The 27027-nt window shown below is 40.3% G+C and overlaps 1 protein-coding gene across 4 annotated transcripts in view; it reads left to right on the top strand.

Moving 5' to 3' along the window:
* Positions 1-26589, top strand: part of znf618 (zinc finger protein 618) — a 35594-nt gene extending 9005 nt beyond the window's left edge. The window contains exons 2-15 of one of the 4 annotated variants that reach the window (XM_086152130.1): positions 3063-3342; positions 4546-4623; positions 4910-4954; positions 8747-8776; positions 12201-12290; positions 13265-13345; positions 15424-15513; positions 15709-15798; positions 16854-16931; positions 20316-20360; positions 21078-21155; positions 22301-22459; positions 22755-23854; positions 23931-26589. In XM_086152130.1, coding sequence (XP_086008256.1) covers positions 3090-3342; positions 4546-4623; positions 4910-4954; positions 8747-8776; positions 12201-12290; positions 13265-13345; positions 15424-15513; positions 15709-15798; positions 16854-16931; positions 20316-20360; positions 21078-21155; positions 22301-22459; positions 22755-23854; positions 23931-24476 — 2763 coding nt within the window. In that variant the 5' untranslated portion in view covers positions 3063-3089 and the 3' untranslated portion in view covers positions 24477-26589. Of the gene's footprint in view, positions 1-3062; positions 3397-4545; positions 4624-4909; positions 4955-8746; positions 8777-12200; positions 12291-13264; positions 13346-15423; positions 15514-15708; positions 15799-16853; positions 16932-20315; positions 20361-21077; positions 21156-22300; positions 22460-22754; positions 23855-23930 lie in introns of all 4 variants that reach the window. The other 3 variants (XM_086152129.1, XM_086152131.1, XM_086152132.1) reach the window with 3 other exon arrangements.
* The last annotated feature ends 438 nt before the right edge of the window (positions 26590-27027 follow it).

Below are 27027 nucleotides of genomic sequence, written 5' to 3'. Positions count from 1 at the left end.
GTCACCAGAAATCCAAGCTTTGTGGGCAGAATTTTTCTAGATGTATGTTCATCCAAACAAGCAAATGTTAAGTCAAATATATTTCCTGTATCACAAAGGTTAAGGAATATTTATCAAGACAAATCATTTTCAATGCATTTGAAAAAAAGAGTTTTCTTAAGCTTCACCACTTAAGGTTTTGAAGTGCAAGGCACGCAGAAAAAAAAGGAATTCACTTGTTCCCCTATGTGGTTAGTGTGAGCTGGAAAGGGACAATTAAAATTTATGTCGCCTTTATGTCAAATTTGGCGCTTGTGTGTGGACACCAAGAAGGCCACTTACTTTCCTCGTCCTGGAGACTTTTATCGAAACACTTCGCAAAGCTTTTAAAAGCCGGAATGTAATTAATATATTACGTATTGATAGTGTTATTCAAATCAGTATTGTTCATTCATGTCGGCGCAACTTGATTTTATTAAAAACACGAGGAGGATATTCTTGCTTGGTTTACCGCAGAAATATTGCATCTGGAAATATGCAAAACCACAATTCCCAAAAAGTTGGGACGATTCGTAAAATGTAAGTAAAAACAGAATGCAAGGATTTGCAAATCCCATAAACCCACGTTGTGTTTCCATTGGAGCGTAAAAAAGCAACATATTTTGAGACAGACATTTTACCGGGTCATGGAGAAAATTAGCTCACTTTGTATTCGATGGCAGCAACACATCTCATAAACGTTGGAAGTGGGTGATGTACGCTATTGTGTTGCATCCTTTCTTATGACAACTATCAGCACATGTCTGGGAAGTGAGGAGACCAATTATTGGAGTTCTAGGGACGTAGTCGCACTCGTGACATATGCACAGTACTAACTGCTTGGCAGGCCCGGGCCTAGTCGCTGCAGGATTTTTCATTTCATAATGTGCTAAATGTTTTCTGGTGGTGAATGGTCTGAACTGCAGTCAGGTCAGTTCAGCACCTTCCTCAAAAGCATGCTGTTTGGATGGGTGATGTATGTGGTTTAGCATTGTCGTGTGTGTGTGTGTGTGTGTGTGTGTGTGTGTGTGTGTGTGTGTGTGTGTGTGTGTGTGTGTGTGTGTGTGTGTGTGTGTGTGTGTGTGTGTGTGTGTGTGTGGGTGTGTGGGTGTGTGGGTGTGTGGTGTGTGTGTGTGTGTGTGTGTGTGTGTGTGTGTGTGTGGGTGTGTGTGTGTGTGTGTGGGTGTGGGTGTGGGTGTGTGTGTGTGTGGGTGTGTGTGTGTGTGTGTGTGTGTGTGTGTGTGTGCGCGCGTGCGTGTATACAGATATATGTGTATATGTCTATCATGTGTGTATATATGTGTATATAGGAATGTATGTATTTTTGTGTGTATGCACATTTGTATATATGTATTTGTGTGTATGTATATACATATATGTCTATATATCTATCTATTATGTGTACATATGTATATATATGTGTGTGGTGTCAACATGGTGTCGATGGTTCCCCCCAAATTTTTGATTAATCCGGAACGGTTTTCCATCTTGCCTTAGACCGTATCAAATGAGCTTTGCCCCGGAGAGGACAGACACGTTTCTGGATCGTGTTCATAAATGGCTTTTTTTTTTTTCGCATCATAGGGCTTTCACTTGTATTTGTGGATTACAGGGCAGACCATGCTAATAAACAGTGATTTCTGGGAGTGTTCCTGAGCCAATGCAGAGATTTCAAGTAGAGAAATCCTGTTTTTAATGCAGCATCGCCGCCACGGCTAAAAGATCACGAGCATCCCGTTTTGACCTTCGACCTTATACCTCGGACAGAGATCTCTCCTCATTCTCTGAGTCTTTTGATAGTGTTATACTCTGTAGATGGCAGGATTTTCAAAATTTTACGTTGAGGATCATTTTTCTGGAATTGTTCCCAAACGGTGTACATGGAGTTTGTCTCAGATTGATGAACTTCTGTGCATGTTTAGACTGGAGAGGCTCTACCTCTCTGAAATGCTATACCCTGTCATGTGACTGACCCGTTGCCAATTAACCTAATTACTCGTCAAACGCTCCTCCAGTTGTTCTTGATTTGTGCCAATTACTTTTCCTTCCTTTTGTTGCCCCCATTCCAACTTTTTTTGCGATGTGTTGCTGCCATCCAATTCAAATGTTTTCCACAAAGTGGTAAAATGTCTCAGTTTCAGCATAGGATGTGTTGTTCTGTTGCGTAGGAAAAGAAATATGGGTTTATGAGATTTGCAAATCATTGGGTTGTGTTTTTATGTAAAATTCTAAACGTCCCAACTTTTTTTGGGAAACATTTTTGCATGCTCCATCTCAAAAGTTGTGTCTAAGCCTGTTTTACACAAACTGTCTCGATGGCCGTGGCACAGACGAACTGGCCTGGTCTTCTGTTCTGTTAGGATTTGCTTGTTTTATATATTTTTACTTACTATAGATGGAAATGGGCGCTGTAATTGCATAAAGCCTCTACAGTTTTATCTCAGTGTTTAATTCTTGGTTTGCAGAGGCCTTGAGTTGTTCATGCGTAGCCAAAGAAACGTGTGTTTGGGTTATGAAAAGAATTGTTGTTTCTGTATTGCTGCGCTATTATTAGAGGACCAATTTTCCTTCTTTCCATAATATCAGTCATCCTGGTATAACTCTGTTTTGCTTGGTTGCATTTTGAGCACATTCTCTTGACAAGGCCTTTTATAGCCTTGTGCTGAAGTGTCAAGTGCAATTTGGATATTTCTGAAATTAGAGTGAGCGCCACAAAGCTGTGGACTTAATGCCATCAGAGGTCACTTATGAACTGTTAAGCCAGTCTATACAGCATAGGCAACCAATCATTTTTGTGCACCCGCATATATCACACTGTCTGGTGCTTATTCTGCGTTGATTGCTGTAAGATTAAATACTCAACATTTAGACACATAATTCTTGGTTTCGGATATTGGACGCGTTGACTTATCGGAAGGGTAATATTGTATTTCGCCGCTCTATATTCCGTCGGACTTCATGCTCAGTAAAGATTGATTTTTTTTTGCTCTCTGACACGAGAACACGTTTTCCCCTCTCGTCACTGTGCGCTCCCTATTGTTCAGAACCCCGGGGTCAGAGGAGGTGGAGTCATGAGCGTGCAAGAATCACCCAATTCCGGCAAGGAGCAGGTTGATGGCGGGAGCGCAGCCACGGATGGCCCTTCGCCATCATTAGCTACAGCGACCAAGAGTGCCAACTCACCTCCCGTCACCGTGAAGAAAGAGCCCGGAACCCCAGAAACAAGTAATGGAAAAGTTGGTGAAGCCAACCCCGCTGAGATCTGCGTTGTCATCGGAGGCAATGAGGCCAGACCGAGTGGATCCCGCCGACCTCAAACCGAGGGTATGTTTGCCCTTGGTACTCCTCCTCCAACGAAGAGCACAGACTCGTGCATAGGTGTGTAGATTTGATGCACACACATAATGCGGTAAATCAATATTTGGATTAATAAGAACTGGTTCCTTATGCAGCTTTACAGTTAGTTTACAAATCCAAAATAAGTTCCCCCAAAAAAGCAAATAGATACATACATACTCAGAAGTACACATTTTGAGCGATGATTTATTCACCGAGTTATTTTGTGGAGACAGATGACTCATTTGTTGGTCATAAGACGTAAAAAAAAAGAAAAAAAAAAAAAAAAGACAACTTTCGAGTCCACTTTGCTGTGTATTCATTTAGTTGGTTTAAAAGAAGCTACAAATATAGACAGGAATCTCGCAACCACCTGTATGTTACGAGGCTGTGTCGTTGTTGGTAAATATTAAAGTTTATGAGTTAGTATTTTCATTTCATTTTTAAGAGGCAGGTTTGCTCATGTTTTCATGCAATACTCACAATGTGTCCAGGGTAAGGGGGGGGCTGCAAAATTTTGTGTATGCAAATGTGCAAACCTAGTTAAAACTAATGTAACAGGCCCTGTAATTATTATATCGCCTTCTCAAGTTGTTTAATATTAATTTTTTAGCATTCATTATTTCAAATGGAACATGGCGCATGGTTTTTGCTGGCTCGCAGACCCAAAGTGCGATAAACACTGACTTTGAAAGTAAGGCAGGCGAGTTTATCCTGACCAGTTGCAGTTGAAAAAGGCCCGTCTTGGCTTTAGACATTCCATCCATCAGATTTTTGCCATTGCTCACTTTTTGGCAACAGTACCCGATATTAAAAGTTGAACGCAGTAAAAACCCCTTTACTGATGTAAAATGTGGGATAATTAAAAAACTTTTGCCAAATCTATTTGGTATGTCTTGATAACACATGCAGCATTAATGCTGTTTACTAGACTTGCAGCTAATCTTTCCTTTCATGAGAATTATGCTTTTTAATGTGTTTGAGATCAGACTTGATTTTATTTTGAAGGTTAATTTTAAAACGTTTGTGATGCTGTCGAGCTGTATTCATTGCTATTTAAAGAGACTCGTTTTCTTTCCACTTATTCGAGTCGGGCATTGCTGTGAGGAACAAAAGGTTCACATTTTTTTATTTTCCAATTTTTTTTTTTGTTATTTCTTTTTCATGAAACTGTTCTGAATTCTCCTGCAGGTTCCTATGTATGTGGAATATGTGGCAAGAAGTACAAGTATTACAACTGCTTTCAGACACACGTCAGGGCACACAGAGGTGAGCAGAGAAGAAGAGAATAGTTGAATGATTTTTTTTATTTTTTTTTTTTTCATTTCATTATTTTTGTCTTGAAAGCCAAATAATGACATATTTCCTCCTTTTCCATATGGTCCCTAAAATAATTCATATCCTCTGCATGACTCATATCATGTCTTGACTTTTTGTTTTGTTTTTGTCTCCGAAGTCTTCTAATCTGAGTGAAAACAGGTTTAGGACAAGTTGCAAGCTGAAAGCTATGTATGTATGTCTTCACTCACACTTACGTTCAATTTTTCCACCGTAGAATCAGAAAGCATGGTTGCAGATGGTCTTCCCCAGGCACCTAACAGTGAGTACACTTTTGTGCACACATTCACTCAACTTGATTATCACCGAAACACAAGCTTTGTTTGTTTTTGTTTTTTTTTTTCATATATGGATCATTTCACCGAGCAGATCATTAAGAGTGGAAACGACATCTAAATGTATATTTGAGTACACTCCCCGCCCCCCATGCGCGTTACTTGGCTAAACGCTTTATTACGCTCCCTCATTGTCATGGATTTTCAATAATTAAAAACAATATCCGTTCATTTCACCATTTTCCACCTCTGAGGCAGCATTCAACCTTCCGTGACATCACATACAGAAATCATATTCTTATGATCGGTGTAATGTTTTTCTGTTTGAATTAGCCAGGATTTAAGTACATTGTTTACTCTTAGACTTACTGTCTTATGGTAACTCTTTTCACCTACAAGAGAAAAGCGGCTCTCTATTTCTACGGCTATAACTCTTGAGTTACATATTGAAATAAATGTCGGCTCGGGATGTGGAGAAAGTTCTCCTAATGACATCCTCTATCTATCAGCCAAAAGGGCGGGTTCTTCTCAGGCACCTCAAAATCACTCCTAGGAGTCACGTTGAAAGTTTGATTAGGACTAAAAATACTCGTACCTCCGAGTAGTACTTGAGTTATTTATAAAGCTTCCTACATGCACTCTTTGGCAATCACTCTGTGAATGGCCATTACCAACATGGTACAGACAAAAGTATCTGCTTTATAGATATTGATGTATTTTATTGATCCCGCTAGATAAATTGTGCTCGAGCATAATCATCAACTGTAGATTACACATAATAATAAAAAGTAGAATAACAGCCGTCAGAAGAACCGGTAACATGTTATTTTGAATATTGTAAGTCCAGAAAAGAATTCAGGGAAACAGACTGGTTGTTAATGGAAGGAATTTTAATGTTTCCACCTTTTGTAATACTTTTAAAATACTAAATCTGATGATACATAACAACCATTCCGGGGGTGGGGGGTAGGAATGGAGTGAAAAGTAAACTTTCACCTTACCGAACATAATATCCCTCATAGGAAGGACAAAGATATTATTTGGCACTTGTACAGCCTGGACGCGCTCAAAAAATGGTCCACCAGCAAACCAGTTGCAAATCTCCTATCATGTCGAGCCACGTGTGCTCAGTCACCTGGAGGAGGATTTCCTGGAATAGAGTTGGAAAAAAGGAAAAAAAAACATTCTGACGGCAGCAGCACCACACTAAAAACTCACACAGCACCAAGGCTGCAACTGTAACACAATACACGCAGACAGATGGCAAGTTAAAGGAAAAACCCTGAATAAATGAGTGGAGGAAACAGGATGACAATGTAGGCCTACGTGCACCCTAAGAATAACTGGCTGAATATGGAATACCAGTTTGTACAGAAGATGGAGCATTAACGTTTGCACCTGTTGGACCGATGTGAATAGTTGCAGTCCTTACTGTGGAACTGAAGAGCAAAAAATGCCCGATGTGACAGGAGAGCTCTGTGATTCCATGGAAAAATAATTTGCGGTTAGTCACGGAGGAACATGCAATGACGCTACAGTCTTCAATGCTGTTTTAGTGTACCTCAAAGACGCCAGATATCCAGCGTATGGGTACGGACATCCAAGCAGCGGCACAAAAAACATTTTCCCGAATACACATGTAGAGGAGGACCTTCAACTTCTGCTTCAACTTCTACCTTTCTTAAATAAAGGGTTGTCCCTCCTCTCAGTATTTATAGTTATGAACACTCCAAACGTCTGGCGATGCCAAAGGCCTTCTTACTGTGATATTAATTTAGGAGGAGCAGGCCTCACATGTGCTTGGAGAAAGATGTTTTATGACCTTTTAATTACACTGACAAATGCCAGATACCCAGTAATTTATGGAAAACATTTTTAATTATGATAATTGGTGAGGAAATCCACGATTTGCAAGCTTCGAGATAGAACGGAAACGCAATTAGGTTTAAGCACCGTAGCGTTATCCTTGTTGGCATATAAGCATAAATGACATTCGTTGGCCCCTTAAAAAATTACAAACAAACAAACAAAAAAAAAAAGAAGATCCTTAATGGAATATCTGTAATGCAATGGAGGAGCCGCAGTTCTTAAAATGCAGCATCAAACCTCTTTCCTCAAACCACCCCTAATAAATGATGGCGTAGTGATGTCGTAAACAGTCAGCAACGCAACATCAGGCACACTGCAAGGGAGACAGAGACACCCCCCATCACGGGACTACAAACAAAAGAGCGGAAAAGTGTTCGCCATAGATGGCCCTCTAACAGGCTCCTTACTTTACTAGCCAGCAGGCTAGCAGTGCTTTTAATTGTCAATAGCCACCTGTGCAAGAAGATTAGCAGACGCAGGTCAAGTTATCTGCATCTGGAATGCTCTTAGTTTCTTACCCTCCACCAGCCTAGCAAAAAATATGCATTAAATTTCGTTGAATTACAATGAAGTGAAAAGGAAGAAATCTCAGGACTCCCCGCATCCTCAGAAGAAGTTAATGACTTTTCTATTAATGGATAATGCAGTTAAAAAAAAAAAGGAGGAAACCTAGTGATTGGCAGAGCTGTTACATATCAAATGAAATTGTCCCAGAAAATAATCTCTTAGAGTTTGAATCCTGAATATTCACCATTGGGCTTGGATTTAGATCCTTTTCAGCTGATCTAGTCCACATTTTATTGAAGTCATTAAGTTTTGACCCTTATAAGTCACATAGTTGTTTGGGTTGAAGAGATGCAATAAAAAAAATGCAATTACGCATGGTTTCATGTTCTATTGAAAACAATGAAAGTGTATAAGCAACCATGAAAAAAGTGCACCATTGCCTGAAACCCTTAAGAAATAAGACGTTGCGTTTTCAAAATCACAGATCTGCTCTGTATGCCTTCTCAACCCAGTATGGTTTTATTTTGCCACATGACCATGACACTCTGCATCAATGCATTTCTCTTGGAAGCTCAACCACAGTTCTCTGTACTTACACACTATCAAAGTTTATTGAAATGTTGTCCCCTTAACAGACTTATTGACCATGTGGATCTCAGTGACCTCCCACCCCACACAATAAAACCCACATTTTGAGTCCATGACTATATGGAGTTTAATAAAAAGCCAGAACTTCACAAGTATCTGTTTTCACACTGTAGTCTCACCATGACAATTATTTGTACTTCTTTAAAACAACAGTCAAATGTTTTATGGTGTAAATTAGCTCTATGTGTAGGTCGAGAGGTCTAAATGATGTGTGCGTGTGCGTGTGCGCGTGCGTGTGTGTTTGCACATGCTATGCGCACACATTTATTTTAGCGTTTATTTATGTAACTACAGTCAAACAACAAACACCAAAGTCTTCATACTAGAAAAATGGTGCAATGTCATAACCATTTCTTCTTATATAAGCACACAAAATATTCCTCCTCCAGCGCTCAGATGCAGATGTATGAACACATTTTCCCCAAGTTCCCCACATCTACATGCAGGTGCATGTACTTTTCGATTTTTAGAATATAGCATGGAATACCTGAGACACTAGTTACAGTATGACTGATTTGGAAGTGTGTGTGTGTTTGTGTATGTGTGTGTGGGTGTGTGTACACAAGAGGGAGTGGTAACATGATCTTCTGCACTACACACACACACACACACACTCTCACAAACTTATCAAAACAATAGTGTTGCATTATTACGAAGGCTGGAATTTAAATGATTAACACCTCTGAAATTGATTGAGTTTCTCCCAGGTATGATAAGGACTGAAGTTTATATAATCTATATTTTTTTCTTCACAGTTTTTTATGAGGACCCAAAGAACCTCAAAGGTAGTAGTAGACTACTCGTGTTCAACGAGATTAAACCCTTCACCTAACACAACACACTGGAGCTTTCATTTAAAGTATCTGTATCATTCTTAACAAAACTCATATTTACCACATCAGTTGTACTTACTTGCACTTTGTCATGTATGCAACTGTTTGAAAGGGTGCTGCCGACTACCATGATAGCAGTACTTTTGGGACGACTGCATGATGTTGGAATTCTGTAGAATTCCAAATATTTCACTCACGTATATGCATGTATCTGCATCCCACCAGCAAATGAACTGTCAACGCAGCACTGATGATGTACATCGTTAACGGACCCACAAATATAAATTGTCATTGTTTGGTCATTCGTATAATTTTTCCTATTCAGAACAGTTCAGATGTCTTCAACACAAATACAGGTACATCTAAAAAAAATTTAATATCATGAAAAGTTGAGTATTTGTCGCTCATTTAAGAAAGTGAAACTCCCATATTATATAAATCCATTTAACGTAGACTAAATCAATTCAACCGTTTATTTCTTGACCTTTCACATCATTATGGCTTGCACATATTGAAACCCCGAATTCTGTGTCTAAGTTCAATATTGGAAAGTTATTGTGTCACACCATGGAACCATAAATGATAACTACTCAAAGACAAATCCATTTGGAGAAATTCTTTTTCATTTTCAGAATGTGCCTCGGAGTTTGGCTCAGAACAAAAGAGTAATTAGTAATCCAACAGCATTTTCATTTTCTTCTATTGGACTGCTCATTCTCTTAACTTAATCCAGATGAAAAAGCAAAGGACATTTAAGATTTAATTTACAAAACCAGCAAATGGTTATCAAATTTCAATTACTTATCATATTTGAAAATTAAAATGCATGAACAGAAATGCTTTTTTTCATTTCCAGAATGTAGCTGTATATTTAAACTGAATAAATAAGCTAAATAAAATGAATAAGTAATCCAAACAACATAGCTCATTTTCATGCCCGCCCTGCAAAAAAGTGACCAAAAATGTCAGTGGCCGATCTTCCTCTTTGCGGGTTGTTCGGGCGCTTAAATACAGCGCACACTCAGCTGTTTACCTAGTGGCTGATACTTGTTAGCATGTCACTCCCTAACGCTGTCGTGAAAATCTTAAAATACGGAAAACGACAGAATTGCTGACGATTTCTGAATCGGATGCCGGTCACAGGCTCACAGAGCAGGTTATGGCGAGCTTGGCTGAATTCTCTGCCCTAACAGATAGTTTTCAACGACATTGCCTGAGCTAACCCCTTCCCAGGATCAACCAGCTCCGCTATGTCCTCCAATTTGAGATCATGCAACAAATATGTTTTGATCACATAGAAAGAGATGCCGATGGTAGAGCGTCCCCTTCCAGGCGCCACGAGGTTAGAGGCTAGGTGGGGCAACGTTGTTGATAACTAAGGAGGCCACAAAAGATTGTTGCAAAAGATGCTGGTCGTTCACAGTGCGGCATCCAAGAATAGTCATAGAAGGTTGAGTGGAGGCGTGGTAGGATAAGGTGCATCAGCAGAAGGGGTAACTGCAGCCTTGAGGGGATTGTCAATCAAAATCCATTCAAGAATTCACAAGGAGTGGACAGAGCTGGAATCAGCGCATCAAGAGCCACTACGCAGTGACTACCGTAATTTCCGGACAATTGAGTGACCTCAATATAAGGCGCGACGGCTCGCTGATCGCTATCTTGGGCTTCCTCCTGCCCAGTAAAACTGTCAAAGTCGTCTTCTTTGGTGTCGGAGTCGAACGGATTCAGAATTTCCCGGTCATTTCATCGGTCCAATGTGATGAGGATAAAAAAAAACAACAAATCCTTATATTAGCCGCATTGCTGTTTAAGTGAAAAAGTCGTGGCTTGTCGTCTGGAAAATTACGGTATTACTAGACAAATGTTCCTCGTGCGAGACTGCTCCTGAACCAGAAACAACGTCTGAACCGTCTTACCTGAGCTATGGAGTAAAAGAAATGGAATGTTGCTCAGTGGTCCAGTGTCCTGTTTCGGTGCAGAGTAAATTTTGCTCGTTATTTGGAAATCAAAGTCCATGAGTCTGGAGGAAGAGAATCCAGTTTCCACAGTTAGTGATGATTTCCGTCACCGCAGCAAGTCTACCAGGACATTTTAGAGCACTTCATGCTTCCTTCTGCTGACTAGCTTTATGGAGATGCTTCATTTTCCAGCAGGACTTAGTACCCACGCTACCAAAGGCACCAAAAGCTGGTCCAGTGACCATGATGATACTGTGCTGGATTAGCCAGCAAACTCGCCCGACCTGAATCTCGTAGAGCCCATAGAGCGACACAAACCCAACAAGGCAGCTATCAAGCAACCTCGGCTTCCATTCAAGCTGAGCCTTGCCACAGGCCGACCGGCTCCACACCAAACCGCGTTGATGCAGCAATCTATGCAAAAGGGTTTCTGACCAAATATTGAGTGTATAGAAAGGGAACACTTTTCAGAAGCCCAGACACTTCTGTTTAAATTTTTTATTTTTTTCGATCACATGTAATATTCTAATTTTCTAAGACACAGAATTAGGGGTTTTCATCATCTGTAAGCCATAATCACAAACATTTTAAGAAATACAGGCTTGAAATATTTTATTCTGTGTAATGAATCTATATGATATATATGGGTTTCGCTCTCAGAAATGAGTTATGAAAATACTGAACTTTTTCATGAAATTGTATTTTTTTAAGATGAACTTGCAGGTTGATTTTTGGCATGAACAAACAAGAGTGTTTTAATGTAGGGTTATTTACAATGCATATACTCAATTGTATCTCATGGCTTGATTTGCTGTGCCTGTGATATTGATTGTGAAGAGATGTTACATTTTTACTCTTATTGTATATGAATCTAAGAAAAAGGTATATAGATGTTAGCCATTGGCTACAGCTTGGGCTCGAGGTCACAAGCATTTAGTTTTAGGACTTTGTTAAACATTGGCGGCCAAATGTCAGGATCAGCGGACACACTATGGTTCAAGTCAAGAATTAGTATACTAATTGTTGGGGATAATCTCCAAAATATCAAATAGCGGCATTTTTATGTTGGTTTAAAACATGAAAGACAAACCTAAAACCAAAATAGTTCTATGCTAAACAAAAATAGAAACTGGACTGGAACCAGGACAGTTGTGATATGGCACCATAGGAGAGGGTTCCAGCTTAGTTACTTTAGTTAAGTGGTTTCATTGGTTGAATTTCTTGGAATAGGCTCTCTTCATTAGTGATAACTAACAGGACCGGTGAGTGAACCAACCCAAATGCATGGCTCTAACTCAAGTCTAGTTTTACTTTCTTATTTCAAATTAAAAAATATGTTTTTTTTTTTACTTCTGATGTTCATTCTGCCCGCGCTTTCTTTTAACCGCGCTGACCCATGTCTTTCTGTTGGTCTGCAGGTAGCTTCCGTTACTCATGCGACATCTGTGGCAAGAAGTATAAATACTACAGCTGCTTCCAGGAACATCGTGACCTACACGCTGTAGATGGTAACTAGTTTTTTTTTTTGTTTGTGTTTCTCTTTCATATTTGAAAGCTGGAATTTTTTTTTTAACTTGGTAGCCATTCATCACCATGATCCCTGTGTCACACCCTGGGCTTTGCATTTCATTTAGCAGCTGCAACAACGGAGTACACTAATTAACATTTGAACAATGCTGCAAAATAAGCTATCCAACGTAGCAGGAAGACGTGATTTAAGGGATCCAAGCAGATTATGCACAATATGCACATGAGCTCAGATGCATGTGATGATAACCTCTTGGAAGAGGATTTTGGAGGACCTGAATAATTAGAATTAGGCCAATCTATTGTCTTAATGCATATTTTTTTATTAGCAAAAAAATTGAGGTGTGAGACATGACATCACCTATACATAGTTTTAATTCTTTACCATGAACAAATGACCAGAAATAAAGTGCCGTGAAAGAAACACCACCAAATACTGAACCCCGCAGAGTGTTTACGCAGGCTGTATCTCTGAAATGGCCATATAAAGCTAAGCATTACATTGCTTTTGTTATCAATACATTTTGTTTTTTTTCTCTAATAGTCATGTCACTTTCCTGCCTTTAGCGATTTATAATTATAATTAATCCGAAGTCCTCCAGCAGGCATGGAGGGAGGCATTAAGGAAAAATGTATAAATGTCAAGAGTGGGATAATTTTCCATTCTCATGTAATCGGAAAAGATTAAGAAGATTCTGATGCACGTCTGGCTAGTTACATTTCTTCTACTGTTCCGAATGTTATGCGTGGTAATATATTTATACATGAATATGTAAGGAACAAGTGAAAATGAGCACATCCACCTCAAAACAAGTCAAATAATAATGCAAGTGATAGAAAAAAAATGTGTTGCAACAATGTGAGTTGACGGAATTTATGAAAACTCTAGGGAAAAAAAGCACAACTTTGCTTTTTCATCTCTCTTCCTCTCGCCCCCCCCCCTTTTTCCTCTCAGATCCATATGAGCAGGTTGTGTTACCTGTGGATGGCCTTAAAGAGGAGGAGCCAATTGAACCCTATCAGAAAATTGGACCAAGTAAGGATGCTTTATATCGTCATTTTTCATTGTATTCCCATTTTATTTTTTTATGATGAACACATACTGGCCCAATGGAAAGCTCTTTAACTAGCAGTACATTCCTTTCTTTGTAAATTGCTTGGCCGGGATATGTGTAAGACTGGCATTATTGGGAGGATCTCTATGCACAACAGCCCATTTCTTTTGTCTGAAATGGACAATGGAGTCCCCCCCCCCCCCCGTCAAGATGCAACGTGCATGTGCATCAACTGTTATTTATATTCACACTGGGGGACATCAGTCCCTCAATGTGACACGGGAAGGATTTCTGTTCGCTGTTGGTTTCTGACCATGCGGGGCCTGTACCATTCCCCACATTCAGAGAAACCATGAGAAAGATAGACAGTTGCCACAGTGGAGAAGGTGATTTTGTCAAGAGAATGTAGATTCAAATGGAATTGTTCACTTTGTAAAGTTTTTAGTAAGTCAGGGTTTTTTCTCTTACAATATGTTGATTGGGAGTGTTTCAGCTTTTCTGTGGGTGCTCCCATATGGAAGCATATAATGATCATAATTCAAATTAAAATGCATGAGCAGAAATGCTTTTTCACTTTCGGAATGTGGCTGTATATTTTGACTCATAAATAAAATGAGTAATAAGTAATCCAAACTGTATTTTCCTTTTCTTCTACCAGACTGCTCATTCTGTGACTTAATTAATCCAAATGAAAAAGCAAAGGACGTTTTCGATTTAATTTTCAAAACATACGCCAGCAAATTGTTATCAAATTTCATTTAGAAATGTCAAATTTGAAAATTAAAATTCATGAGCAGAAATGCTTCTTCATTTTCAGAATGCGGCTGCATATTTTGACTCATAAGGTAAATGAGTAATAAGTAATCCAAACTGTATTTTCATCATCTTCTTTAGTTGCCACACTTTATGATACAATTAAAAAGAAAGCAAAAAGAACACTGCTTTCACATTTTCATGTACCGCCCCACAAAAAAGTGACCAAAAATAAAAAAATGTGAAGGGGGAATGACATCAGTGGCCCATGTTCTTCTCAGCGGCTTGTTTTGGTACTAGAACACGTTTACCTGATAGCTGCTACATGTTAGCATGGCATAATACTAATACTACCAAGCAGATCTTACAACCACGGAACCAGATATAATTGCAGACAATTTCTGAATCAATTGCCCATGACAGACTTGAACAAATTTTAAGAGAATTTGGCTGAATAACCAGCCATAACAGATACCGTTATCATGGTGCGTTTCGATCACAGCGAAAGGGATGCTGTTGGCCTGGCGTCCCCTTCCAAGATCCATCCAGCACATCAAGATGTTCAAGAACTGAGACTTCTGAGTTTTAGTGGACGAGTCTTGACAGTCTCAAGTCTGTCACGGGTGTCAGATTCAGAAACTGCCTGCAATTCTATCTGGTTCTGTAATTGTAGGATTTGCTTGATAACTTTAGGGAGTGCCGTGCTAGCATGTATCAGCGATCAGAAACCAGGTAAACAGCTGAGCGTTTCCATTTTGATTTTTTTGGTCACTTTATTGTGCGGGAGAAGATGGAACTAAGGAAGCAGTGTTCTTTTTCTTTTTAATTGTGCCACCTAAAGAAGAAAATGAAATGCATTTTGGATTACTCATTATCATTTGAGTTGAGTCACAATATGCAGCCACGTTCTAAAAACGAAAAAGCATTTCTGCTAATGCATTTTAATTTCCAAATTTGTGATTTCTAATTGAAATATGAACATTTGCTTGAGTATGTTTGAAAATTAAATTTCTTTTTTTTATTTAGATTAAATCACAGAATGAGCAGTCTGGAAGAAGAAAGAGGAAATGCAGTTTGGGTTACTTATTACTTGTTTTATTTATGAGTCAAAATATGCAGCCACATTCTGAAAATGAATAAGCATCTCTGCAGAGATTTCTATGACAGAGATATTTTACACAAAAAACAAGTACTTACTGTATATGAGTGATGGGAACAGTCTCCCATTAAATCTTCCTTTCAGGTGTTTACCAATTTTATAACTGACGTGGATTTTGCGTTTCTTTTTTTTTCTTTTCCTTTTGAGAAACTGGAAGCTATGTCTGTGAGTTCTGTGGGAAGCAGTACAAGTATTTCAACCCATACCAGGAGCATGTGGCCCTCCACACACCAATGGGTGAGTTGGTTTTTAATACTTTAAATGCTAGATTTTAAAATGTCAGATGTAATACTCGGCATCAATATAATCTGAAAGTATAACATAGGAAATTGTTTTACAGTGCTCTTATTGCTCTTTTTGTTATTTTCTTAGATTGATCACAATTGATTTCACCCTAACTGTAAATAATTATTCTTTTGTTTGTCATCTCAGGCTCTTTTGATCTTAAGGCATCACGGGTAGAGGGATGTGGGAGTAGGGATATCGGTAAATTTGGCCACGGGCAGACCGGAAAGATAAAACGTGAGTAAACACACACATGTACAGGACTGTCACAGAAAATTAGAATATTGTGATAAAGTTCTTTATCTTCTGTAATGCAATTACAAAAACAAAAATGTCATACATTCTGGATTCATTACAAATCAACTGAAATATTGCAAGCCTTTTATTATTTTAATATTGCTGATTATGGCTTACATCTTAAGAAAACTAAAAAATCCTATCTCAAAATATTAGAATATCATGAAAAAGTAATTTTTGTTTTTTTTAACTGCATTACAGAAGATAAAGAACTTTGTCACAATATTCGTATTTTCTGAGACAGTCCTGTATATAAATATTTGTGTGTGTGTGTGTGTATGTGTGTGTGTGTGTGTGTGTGTGTCTGTGTGTGTATATATATATATATGTGTGTGTGTGAGTAAATATCTATAGATATACACACACACACACACACGTGTGTGTGTGTGTGTGTGTGTGTGTGTAAATATATACATGTGTGTATTGTTTGTTTGTCTTCCTTATATAGTAGTGATGAAAAAAATGTAGATTTTGTTGTTTTACTCATATAAATGTATATTTAACAATGTGCTGTGTGGATCATGAAAATACAAAAGCTAATTTTAGCCCATTGGGCCTTCATATGTCACATCTTGTTGTACTTGATTAAATTATAACTTAAATTCTTTTCTAGACTGACAGCAGAAACACATTTTCATTTGTTGTTCTCCTTGATATTACTGTTTGAAAAATTTGAATTGAAATATTACATTTAACACCCAAATATAGAAAACACATTTGAAAACTTGATAACAAAAGCTCAAAATATGGCATAACAAAGTATTTCAAGCATGACACCCTTTTTTATGGTTGGGTGAAAAATGGGATTAAGAGGAGCGTGTTTTGACGAGATTTGCAATGTGATTGATTTGCATGACGTACAGTAAGATTACACATTCATGTCCTTAACCTTGCAAAATCTCCTTGCAGCTTATAGAGGCCGTAGATTCATATATTTTTTTGAAATGATCATTCTTCAGCATCGTGTCATCCAGCGTTTCTCCTTTCACTCACAGACGGCCCATTCAGACGGAAACTGGAGGGAGCAATCCAGTCTAGTCTGGTTGACACAAACAGCTCGCAGAATTCAAGCGGTGAGCACTGAGTCATATATTTTTCTATATATACATTATGCGGGTGTGTATGCATTTGTGTCCAAATGTGCTTTTACCTATATAGCCTTCTTTATTTTTACATTAGGAACGAATGAATTTCTCAGCATAAAGGTGTACTTTTAAGTTACTGATGTGAAAGAAAGGGTTAATATTTTAGACTGTAGAGGAACAGAACAGTCGAGGAGGTGGCATCATCCATCTATTGTTAGTTTATAAAACCAAAGTCAAGAGTTCTATTATTAGGGTTCCTACCCGGAAGGGGTAGAATATTATTGCCTCTTGCTGGTACATTATTATTTGTTTTCTCCTGCCGTGGCTCAGAAATGACTAGTGGGGAAAATAAAGTGTAAATGCACAGGCAACATGACTGCAATTTAAATATATAAATCACATGGGGTAAAGGAGAGAGGCACATTTTGTAATTCCAGGATACTCTCCGCTGTACACCCCAAATCCAATTGAATTAAATTGACATTATCAATGTGAGTCGGCCCGAAAATGGAATGAACCGTTAAAAATAAATTCAAAATTTTGGATGTTTTTTTTTTTTTAATTAGCATTATCCGAAAAATGTGTTTTCATGTTAGTCAACACTGCACCCCACCCCCCACAACCCCCACACCCCCACCCACCCACACACACATTTGCGATAATGCCCCGAGCAACTCGGGTAATTAATTCTACGACTGTATTAGAGTGAGATCGGTGCTGAACTCAGGACATCAACATTCAAATAGCTTCAAAGAAAGCATAGGGGAAAAATTGGCCATTTTGAGTCTGAATCATAGGTGGGGCTACATTCGTCAAAACAAACTCTGTCGCCTGAATATCACTCAGTCTTGCGTGCACACATTAATTTCTTACATGGAATATTGTTGATCCCGGGTTTCTTCAGTAAGTGAACCGGCAGAGAAACAGATATTGAATTTTTCCCGATGATAAGAAGTGATGTACAAATGCTACATGGTCAACGAAATGGTGAACCTCGGAAAAAATGAAGAAATATCAAATGGATGAAAGAAGAAATGGGATTGATTACAATGTAACACACATCGACGGCTGGATGTGTTGCCTGTCAGCCTTTAATTCAAGTATAACCGATCCCTTACTTTAATTTGCATAAATATAGACATCACATTTGTTTGACTCTGAATGCCGACTTTATTGGTATGAGGGATAGAAATTGATACTGCATTAGTAGATTGGAGAAAAATTTTTTTGTTCCTCATTTTTTTGTTCTGGCTTGACCCCATACTGAGCTCTGCATGATGTGATTTTAAAGTTCTCCTGCAGTGTGCTTTCATGCAGTCTTGCTCCCCCCTCTGTCCACAAAAAGCCACTGCAGCTCACCCATGTTGGACCCTCCCTCCACCCTTAAGGCTGCACCTCTGGCAAAATAAACACTCTGATTAATAGTGGATGGGTCACAGGTTGTGAAATACTGCAGCATCAATGGGGAAAATAATATTTACATAAAGGAAACCACAGCAGAGCTGCAGTGCTCATATCGGCGCGTTATGAATGGTGCAGAGCTGCAGCCCGCTGCTTTTGTCGTTCATCAGACGGAAAAGGCGCTCAGGCCACGCCGCGCACCTGGGATCGTCTTGTATGATGACTCTTTATAGCGGTGCCGCAGCTTTAGTCTCCATACAGAAGAGTGCTCCTGACTGCATGTCCTTCATAACAGCATTGATGTCTCTTTTTTTTTTTTTTCTTTGTTCATTCCGGGTTTCTTCACTTTTGCAGGAATGCACCGATTATGTTCACATACTTTTGACATTCTCATATGGAAGCCACAATCTGAACTGCTGCCATTGTGTGAGATACAAGGAAACTGTCAGGGTTAAGTGCTTTGCTTAAGGAAACCGCGCTGGGGCTAATAAAGGAGGGTTAAGTGCCCATTTTTTTTAAAGTGTTCTTTCTTTTGAGGCTTTGTTTGTCCTCAAGGTTGAAGAGATAAAGACTGTAAAACTGTACTGAAAGGTGATGTATATAAAAAAAAAAACAACCTAAAGGTCACTTTGACTTTCCATTTGACTGAAAAATGCATCTCATATGCTGCACCATATTGTCACTTAAATACAGATTTATTTATAGCAATGTAGAGGTGAACCTTTGATAATAGTTAAATGGAAATAAAAATCTGGATAGGAGGTTGACAAATGGTTTGCCTGCAAATGTAGATAATATCCGAGGCTAGTATCGGCATGGTTCGCCCTATAAGTGAATAGTAATAACTCTCTAAATAACCTAGGTTATTAAATAGGAGATGAAAAAGGTTTTTGGAAACTTTTTTTTTCTGCGTGATTGAAGATACAGAAATTATGTTTGGGAAGGTGGAAACAGCCGTTGGACGTACGTCACCCATCGGGAATGCACTGTGATATCGCCCAAAAGCCCGGACAACCCTTCGTATTTACATATGGCTTGAAACGCCGAATGACAAATGCCTAATGGAAAAGATTGCATTTTTAAATGTCAAATGGAGAAGATGAACTTTTGAACATCAGATGAAAAATGATTTTTAAATGGCAAAAATAAAATGCCAAATGGGTAAGTACCGAAATTGTTTGTTTTTTTTGCATTTAAAACATTAATTAGCATTGGATTTCATAGCTGTTTCCACTTAGTTATTCTGATTATTATTTTTACTTTTCAATCAGGCATTTCAATTTTATTGTAATGCATTAAATTACACTTCCACTGCCCTATTTTAAATTATTTCAATTTGAAATTTGCTTTTCCAAAGATATAATTTAATTGTGACCTCACAGTTCCTACCATACTTGTACCATACGTTTTTGAATGTTAATGTTAATATGACGAGAGTAATTGCCCTTGAACCAACAATGACTAGAGGCTGTCAACTATAACAGTAATATTACATAAAATTGTAGAGGATAATTTAACAAATTAACAGTTGGGTTGGTAACAACTTACATAATAACAACAATGTTTTCAGCAGCTGTATCCACAGCTCATTGGCTCATTTGAAACTTTAACTTTTTAAATTAATTATAAATTTACCGGATGTGAGCTCCGTGTGAGCACACTTAGACGCAGAGCACAAGATGTAATGTGTGTATATTTTTTTTTAGATTGAATCAGATATTCATATGACGCCTAACTTATGTATAATAGATATGGACTGATGTCTGCAAATGTCTGCGATGTATTTTTTTATTTATTCGGGTATTTAATTACTTGTGTGACAAGATGCCCAGGATGCTCACTCAACCTGATGACTTGATGATTAATTAAATCAATGTGTTTCAGGATAACTTAACCTGTAAAAATGTAGATTTTAAATTGATTATATGCAGTTAATGTCACATTAATCCTGTGTCCTCCTTTGGTCCACAGGAACTCCAAGCCCCCTGGTGGCCAACTCCTTCTCTACAACACAAAGTAAGTCCGACCCCACCTTGTTGCTCAAAACAAAAAGACATGTATTTGGGCTATCGCATTTCATTACACCTTAATTTTTCTGGTATGCTTCATTTCGTTTTTTTTTTGTTTGTTTTGTTTTTTTTTGTTTGTTTTCCTTTCAACTTCTTTTTGATGGAAACAGTTTCTCCATCGTCAATCGTGATTCTAAATGTTTGCCGCATTAAGCTTCATTATATTCGCGGGACGTCTGCAGAGGGTGATAACGCAGTCTTGTTTTATGTTTGCACTGTGCTCAGTTACTGCTGTGTACTATTATTACAACTTACCTCACTTAGGAGAAAAAAAAAAAAGTGCTACAAAATGTTTTGTGTGAAAGATACTAGCAGTTATTTGTCGTTTTTTGCCTTAATTGGGTAGGATAGTCGTGCAAGACACCGGGGTTTTCAAGAGGCCGCAATTCCAACTGGAGACATTGAGGTCACACGATCAGCCCCCCCCCCTTTACAACCCTTTACCTTCGCTGTTACTCCTATATTAAGGGTTTCGGGAAGCCTTTCCAAATGCATCACACACACGAGTTGCAACAAGTGACATGTTGGCGACACTCACCTCTGTATTTGCACCAGATGCACTGCATAGGGACAGGAGAGGCCTCTTGATCAGCAAGTACATAGAATTTTCCTTTTTGCCACCAATAAAGAGTCACCGCTCCTCTGGGCCTTGTGATTTTTTTAGAACCCTACACTTGTGGTGCCTGTGGCATCCAGTTCCAGTTCTACAACAACCTGCTGGAGCACATGCAGTCCCATGCTGGTGAGTCCGCCACTACAAATGCATGTTGAGCTCGGCAGCGAAAACAGATAATGCGAGCAACATACCCTCAGTGGCTGCAGTGCATGTGGAAGTGTGATCACACGTAATTGTCCTTTTATTCGTTTTATCCTTTTATCCATCGTAAACGAATACAATCGAAAAACACAATCAGCACGTAGGGCTGGACAGGTGGAAACGACAAAGATTTCAATTACAAGACATTCACCACTAGGTGTTGCACTTGACTTTGCAGCCATTGCCAAGTGGAACATAATGGGACTGACGGAGAGTATTGTCACTCCAGCCCACTTTATGGTGGCTATTTAGCTTCAGCCTGATTTGCTGGCTGCAGATTTAGAGAAAGGAAAGAGCTGTGCATTTGACATTGTCACCCTGGGGTTTAGCCGTATTCATGCAGGTTCTTTAGCTCTCTTTACACATGCACTTTGAGACCTCACCTTGAAGAGCTTTTTTTTTTTTTTTTTTTTTTTTGTGTCATTCAATGAGCATTAACCAAACAGCTTCCTTGTACAAAACATGTACAAGGACTGAGCACATGTGCATACTGATCGCGACAGTGTCCATAAAATCGACCAGAAACAAACAAAGCTTTTTCCGTTATTTTCCGGGCATATTTTGAAAGTAGCTCTACCGCGTTGTGACTCGTCACACCAAATAAAAAAAAAAAAAAAAGTCCAATTTCTCCTCCGGTAAACAAAAACAAGCGGTACCATCTGCCATCTGCTTCCTTTTACTTCTGCTGATATTTACTCTCCATGTTGCCACCGCGACTCACCGGTCAACTTTGATGGCATTCCATGATACCGTCGCTGATGAAAGCTGCTCTTTGAATTGCAAGAACGCACAACAATGGCGAGCGCCGCCAGCGTGCAGGGAAATCCGATCGCGCCGATACACAGAAGCAACAAATATCAGAAATAGACCGGACCGGATCTGGTCTCGAGGCTGCCGCAGATTCTCAAGTTTTTTTTTTTTTTTTTGTGTTTGTTTGCTTTTATTTTGGTTGAGGTTTATGTCACGACTTTATTCTTTGCATTCTTACCCATGCTCATACACTTAAACAATTTTAGCTTTTTGTATACTGTCACTCCCGTCTGACGTATTTGTTTGTCTTTTCTCCCCAGCCGACAATGAGACACATACCAAAGGAGACTCTCCGAAAACCTCCTCAGCCTCAGGTCCTCAGGAGCAGATGTGGAGAGCTTCTCAGGTTCAGGCCCATCCCTCAGTGAAACTTCAAATCCAGCCTCAAAGTATCACTCAGAGAAACCACACCATCAGCCGTACGTACCGCTGTCGTCTCGCACGGGCAGCGTTTATATTAAACTTCCGCAAATGTATCATTCTGTGGCTAATTGGGCTGCAGCAAGTGTTTTGCTAGTCTAGAAATATGTGAATTTCTTACAGTTATCCCTTTTCCCTCAGTTAAGGAATATAATGGTCTTCACGGTTAAATCTGTGTTCGCATCTTCTCTGCTCTATCTGCCGTTTTAATTATAAATCGGGTTTCTGCCAAATGTAAAACATCTTTTTTTTTTTTTTTTTTTGTTTGGTTTTATTTCGCCCTCGTGCCGACAGAGAATAACGGACTACCGGAGAAGGAGCGACAGCAGGTTGCCGAGCGGCTCTTACGGGTGATGTGTTCAGATCTGAGCATGCTCAACGTGCTCAACAGCAAGGACTTCCTGAAGTTGGCACAAACTCTGGTGGATACGGGGGCTCGTCACGGTGCCTACTCCACCCGCGATGCACTTGGCAACATGAGTGCCTTGGCACTTCGACAGCTGCCCCGTATGTACAACCAAGTCAAAGTGAAGGTCACGTGTGCCCTGGGCTCCAACGCCTCGCTTGGCATCGCCGTCACCTGCCACTCGCAGACCTCGGGCCCGGACGCCTGCTACATTCTCACTGCCTATCAGGTGGAGGGCTCGAGACTGAAGCGTTACGTGCTCGGCGTGAGGGAGGCCGAGCTGAGGGAAGGGCCCGAGCAGGTTCACCACTGGGTGCAGAACGTGCTGTCCGAGTTCGTCATGTCGGACATCCGCACGGTGTACGTGTCGGAGCCCCGGGTGTGGGCGGCGGGAATCGGCGGATCGCCGATCGGCGGCGGTGGCCGGGGCAGGATATGCCTGCGATGCGCGGGGTGTTCGCTCGGCGCCGTGGTCCAGGCCGTCCTCGGGAAGCGCAGCCTCCAGGCTCGAGGGCTCCACGAGCTGGCCGAGCTCCTCTCGTCGTGCCGGGACATCGCTTCCTCCACCACGCTGGCGCTGCGCGAAGAGCAGTTCACCAACACGTCTACAAGCACAACCGAGGAGGGAGCGCAGGGCAGCCCCGCACAGTGCCCGACCCCACCGTGCTGGGATCGCATGGCAGAGGCTCTTCTCCAGGTCCACGCCCACTTCGAGCAAATATGCGAGGCTTACGGTCGCAGCAAGTCCACGGCACCGCTCCTCCAAGGTCTGAACAAACATTTGTTGGGCACACTGGCCTGTCTTCTGGCGCCTCTCCGCCTGGCAGCTCTGGAACTTAGCAGCCAAAGGAGACCGACATTGCAACAAGTGCTGCCTGTCTATCTGCGCCTGGAGAAGTTTTTTACATCCAAAGCCGGGGAGGCCGGTACGGGCATGGCGAGCAAACTCTGCCACTACTTCTTAGAAGCACTCAAGGAAAACTTCAAGGTGATCAGAGATTTCCACCGTCGATTATCGTCCTTCGCCTGTGTGATGGATTAATAATCGATGTCTCCCTCCCCAGGTTGAACGAGCTCACCAGGTAGCCATGGTTTTGGATCCGCAGCTCAAACTGCGTTCGGTGCCGGCTTACCAACACGAGGACATAATCACACGCGCTTGCGAAATGGCCGCTGAGACCAGAGAGGGAGGTATGACCGGCGGCGGTGCGTCGGCGACCGACGAGCGAGACGCCGACGGCCCGCCGACTCCTAAAATAACCCGCGTAGAGGGGGCCGGGAATAACGGCGGCGTGTCGAGGGTTTTATCGTCGTGCACCGTGTCTGGCAATGACGAGGGTCAGGGCGGGGTGAGACACGAGATTTTCCAGTACCTGGCTGAGCCGCTCCTCCAAGGCACAACTGATCTCTTCCAGTTCTGGAGCTCCACGGTGGGTGAGAAATTCCCCAGGCTCGCTCGCCTGGCGCTGTGGCTCCTCGCCGTGCCAGCCGTGGGCATACGCAGTGAATGCGTAACTGTGTGTGAGCAGAGTCTGGCTATGAAGAGGAGGCAGCAAGTGACTGCCGAAGAGATGAACAAACTGATTTTCCTCCGCTCCAACATGGGCTAGAGGGGCGACCCTGACCAACCAAACCTTCACCTCCCACCAGTGACTCAAGGCTATTATTTATATAGGTTTAGACCAACTGTAAACTTTAACGTGTATGGACAGTATAAACTTCCTGAGACAGTTATTTACATTAAAAAAAAAAAAAAAAAAGTTGTCTTATATAGGCTGCAAACACCCATTTCAAAACATAACAAAACAAACAAAAAAAAAAGACTAATCACATATTTTATACGGGAACAGAGCAGCTGCTGAGTCCTCTGGAAACAAATTTCGGGGGTGGAACGCCATCTGTCGAGCATCGTCCTGTTTGGTACACCACCCTCGGTTTGGGACGCACACGTAAGCTTGAAGGGGGTTCGTCTCAGTACAGCCAGAGCTCCGGCCTGTTGACTAAACTACAAAAGGCTACATGCTGTTACTATTAGTGGATGGCAACATTGTCAGGTAAAGTCAGCTTTCACTGCTTGAAATCAACCGTTCCGGAAAATAATGCCGAGGGGCTCCAAAAAGGCCGCAAGGCGGTCCACGCCGTATCTCGTAGGGCACGTTGTAAAATGTTCATTTTGTCTGACAAAAAGAAATACAGTGGTGAGTTTTCACTGCCAATGCAACTCTTACCTAACTCCGCTAGGTTCACGTTCAAATACCAGTTCACAATTCCAAAGCCATGGTGTATGGCCCGCCATCAGAGATGTAAATTATAGCACCCTAATTTAAGGATCTCATCAGTTTTTCCTCAAATCCAGCTGCAGGTCGTTTGCATGCACTGCCCTGCATGCATTTTTTAATTGAAAGGGTAAAGAAGCGGCTTATTACACATTAAACGTGATGCCTTCCTCCTTGTTTATCAAATAAAAACAGTCAAGAAAAAGGCGTTACAGCATTTTCTTTTTTAAGCTGACGTAACAACTTAGTGCTGCTAGATATACAAGTCAAATCGTTAAGACTTCGACTCAAAATAAATTTGAAAAAAGACCAAATTGGGTTTTCGAAGCAATTATTTGTGACGTAAATGAGGAGAAAAGCATTGCATCATAGTACATTCGTGGTCACCCTTGACTGTACAGTATCTGGGTCACACCAACACAATGGAAAATATCGATCCATAAATCTTACACAAATCTTAAATGTTTTCTACTTATGGTACTTTTAGAGTGAGTATTAGATATACAACAATAACATCTTGAGGCAATTGTTAGCCGGTTGATTATTGTTCCTCCGCTTCTTATTCAGGTTTGTATGTTTTTATTTTGTGTTTGTTTTTTCCAGATATTTACACTGAAGATGTTTTTGCCTGTGCATTAGTTACAGACGAACAGCAGTGATTCTATATACCATCAGTTCGGTAAACTACAGGTGATATCAGGCATTAGGCGCGGCTGTTTAAATCCTAGTGTGTCGGCCATTTTCTTTTGAACAAAGGGAGAAGGATTATTCATCAGAAATAATTATTTTTATTATTCATTACTCAGTTTTCACTCCGGCATAGTCTTCCTTACGCTAATTTTTTTTTTTTTCTTTTTCCGTTTTGAGGCAATAAGCTTTATCCTAGGGCATAGTCTCCCACCTGATTAAAAAAAAAAAAAAGGACTGTTTCCAAGATGCTCCTCCGGTTAATTTTGAACAGGTCATTTTTTTTCTCTTTGTGAAATAAATGGGATTTTCTCAGGAACCAGTGCACCCAAGCACACTCCGCCACTTTTTCCTCACTGTACCGAAACACACAGACACACACACACACACACCAAACTGTGACCTCAACGCCGAGGCATGTACTGAACCGTGACTTTTGTGAAACGTTCCACCCCAACTACATTTAGTGCCATTTGCAACAAATAAGAGGAAAAAAAAATCATCACTGAACTTTTTTTTTTTTTTTTTTAGGAAGAAAAAGATTTGCCAGTACATTCACTAAAGTCAACACTAATGAAGTCAACTTATTTATTTTTTTATGGATTCTATTATACATTTCTGTGAGCTAATACCTCCTAAAATGACTTTGATGAATGGAAGTTATACTGTATAATAATAATAATTTGTTGCCTCTGGTACTAATTACTCAAGTACTAGTTTTTCTTTTCCTCCTGTGTGTTTGGGCCTTAAATCACTTTTCATGTAATCACATTAAACCCTACAGCCAGAGCCGACATCATGCCTTTATTTTTGCTTATGGATGGCCTTCTTTTTACCATCTTCTATGAAGCTTGTAGTTTTTTGTTTTGTTTTTCTGGTATATTCTATGGGACATAGGACTGACCATTGGACACAGGGCCCTCTAGTGGCCAACTGTGGATCTTTTTAAAACATGAACGACTGTGCTATTTGACAAGTGCTCGTACCCTCCGAGATGTTACAGCTTAAAGAGGAACTAATTGAGCTTGTGGTTTCTTTAACCGTCGGGATCGATCACCATATTCCACTGTATAAAGCTTGTACCACAGTTACTCAGTGAAAACCAGTGCACGTCACATCTGCAGGCGCCGGGATACCAGTTTGAGACTGGTAGCACCGGATGAGACACATTTCGGTTTCCACATTCCGCGACGGGCAT

The sequence above is a fragment of the Fistularia commersonii genome, chromosome 9 (assembly GCF_037954325.1).
Source record: "Fistularia commersonii isolate RoL2024-O1a breed Wild chromosome 9, RoL_Fcom_v1.0, whole genome shotgun sequence".
NCBI classification, from domain to species: Eukaryota; Metazoa; Chordata; class Actinopteri; order Syngnathiformes; family Fistulariidae; genus Fistularia; species Fistularia commersonii.
This window is presented reverse-complemented; position numbering and strand designations above follow the sequence as displayed.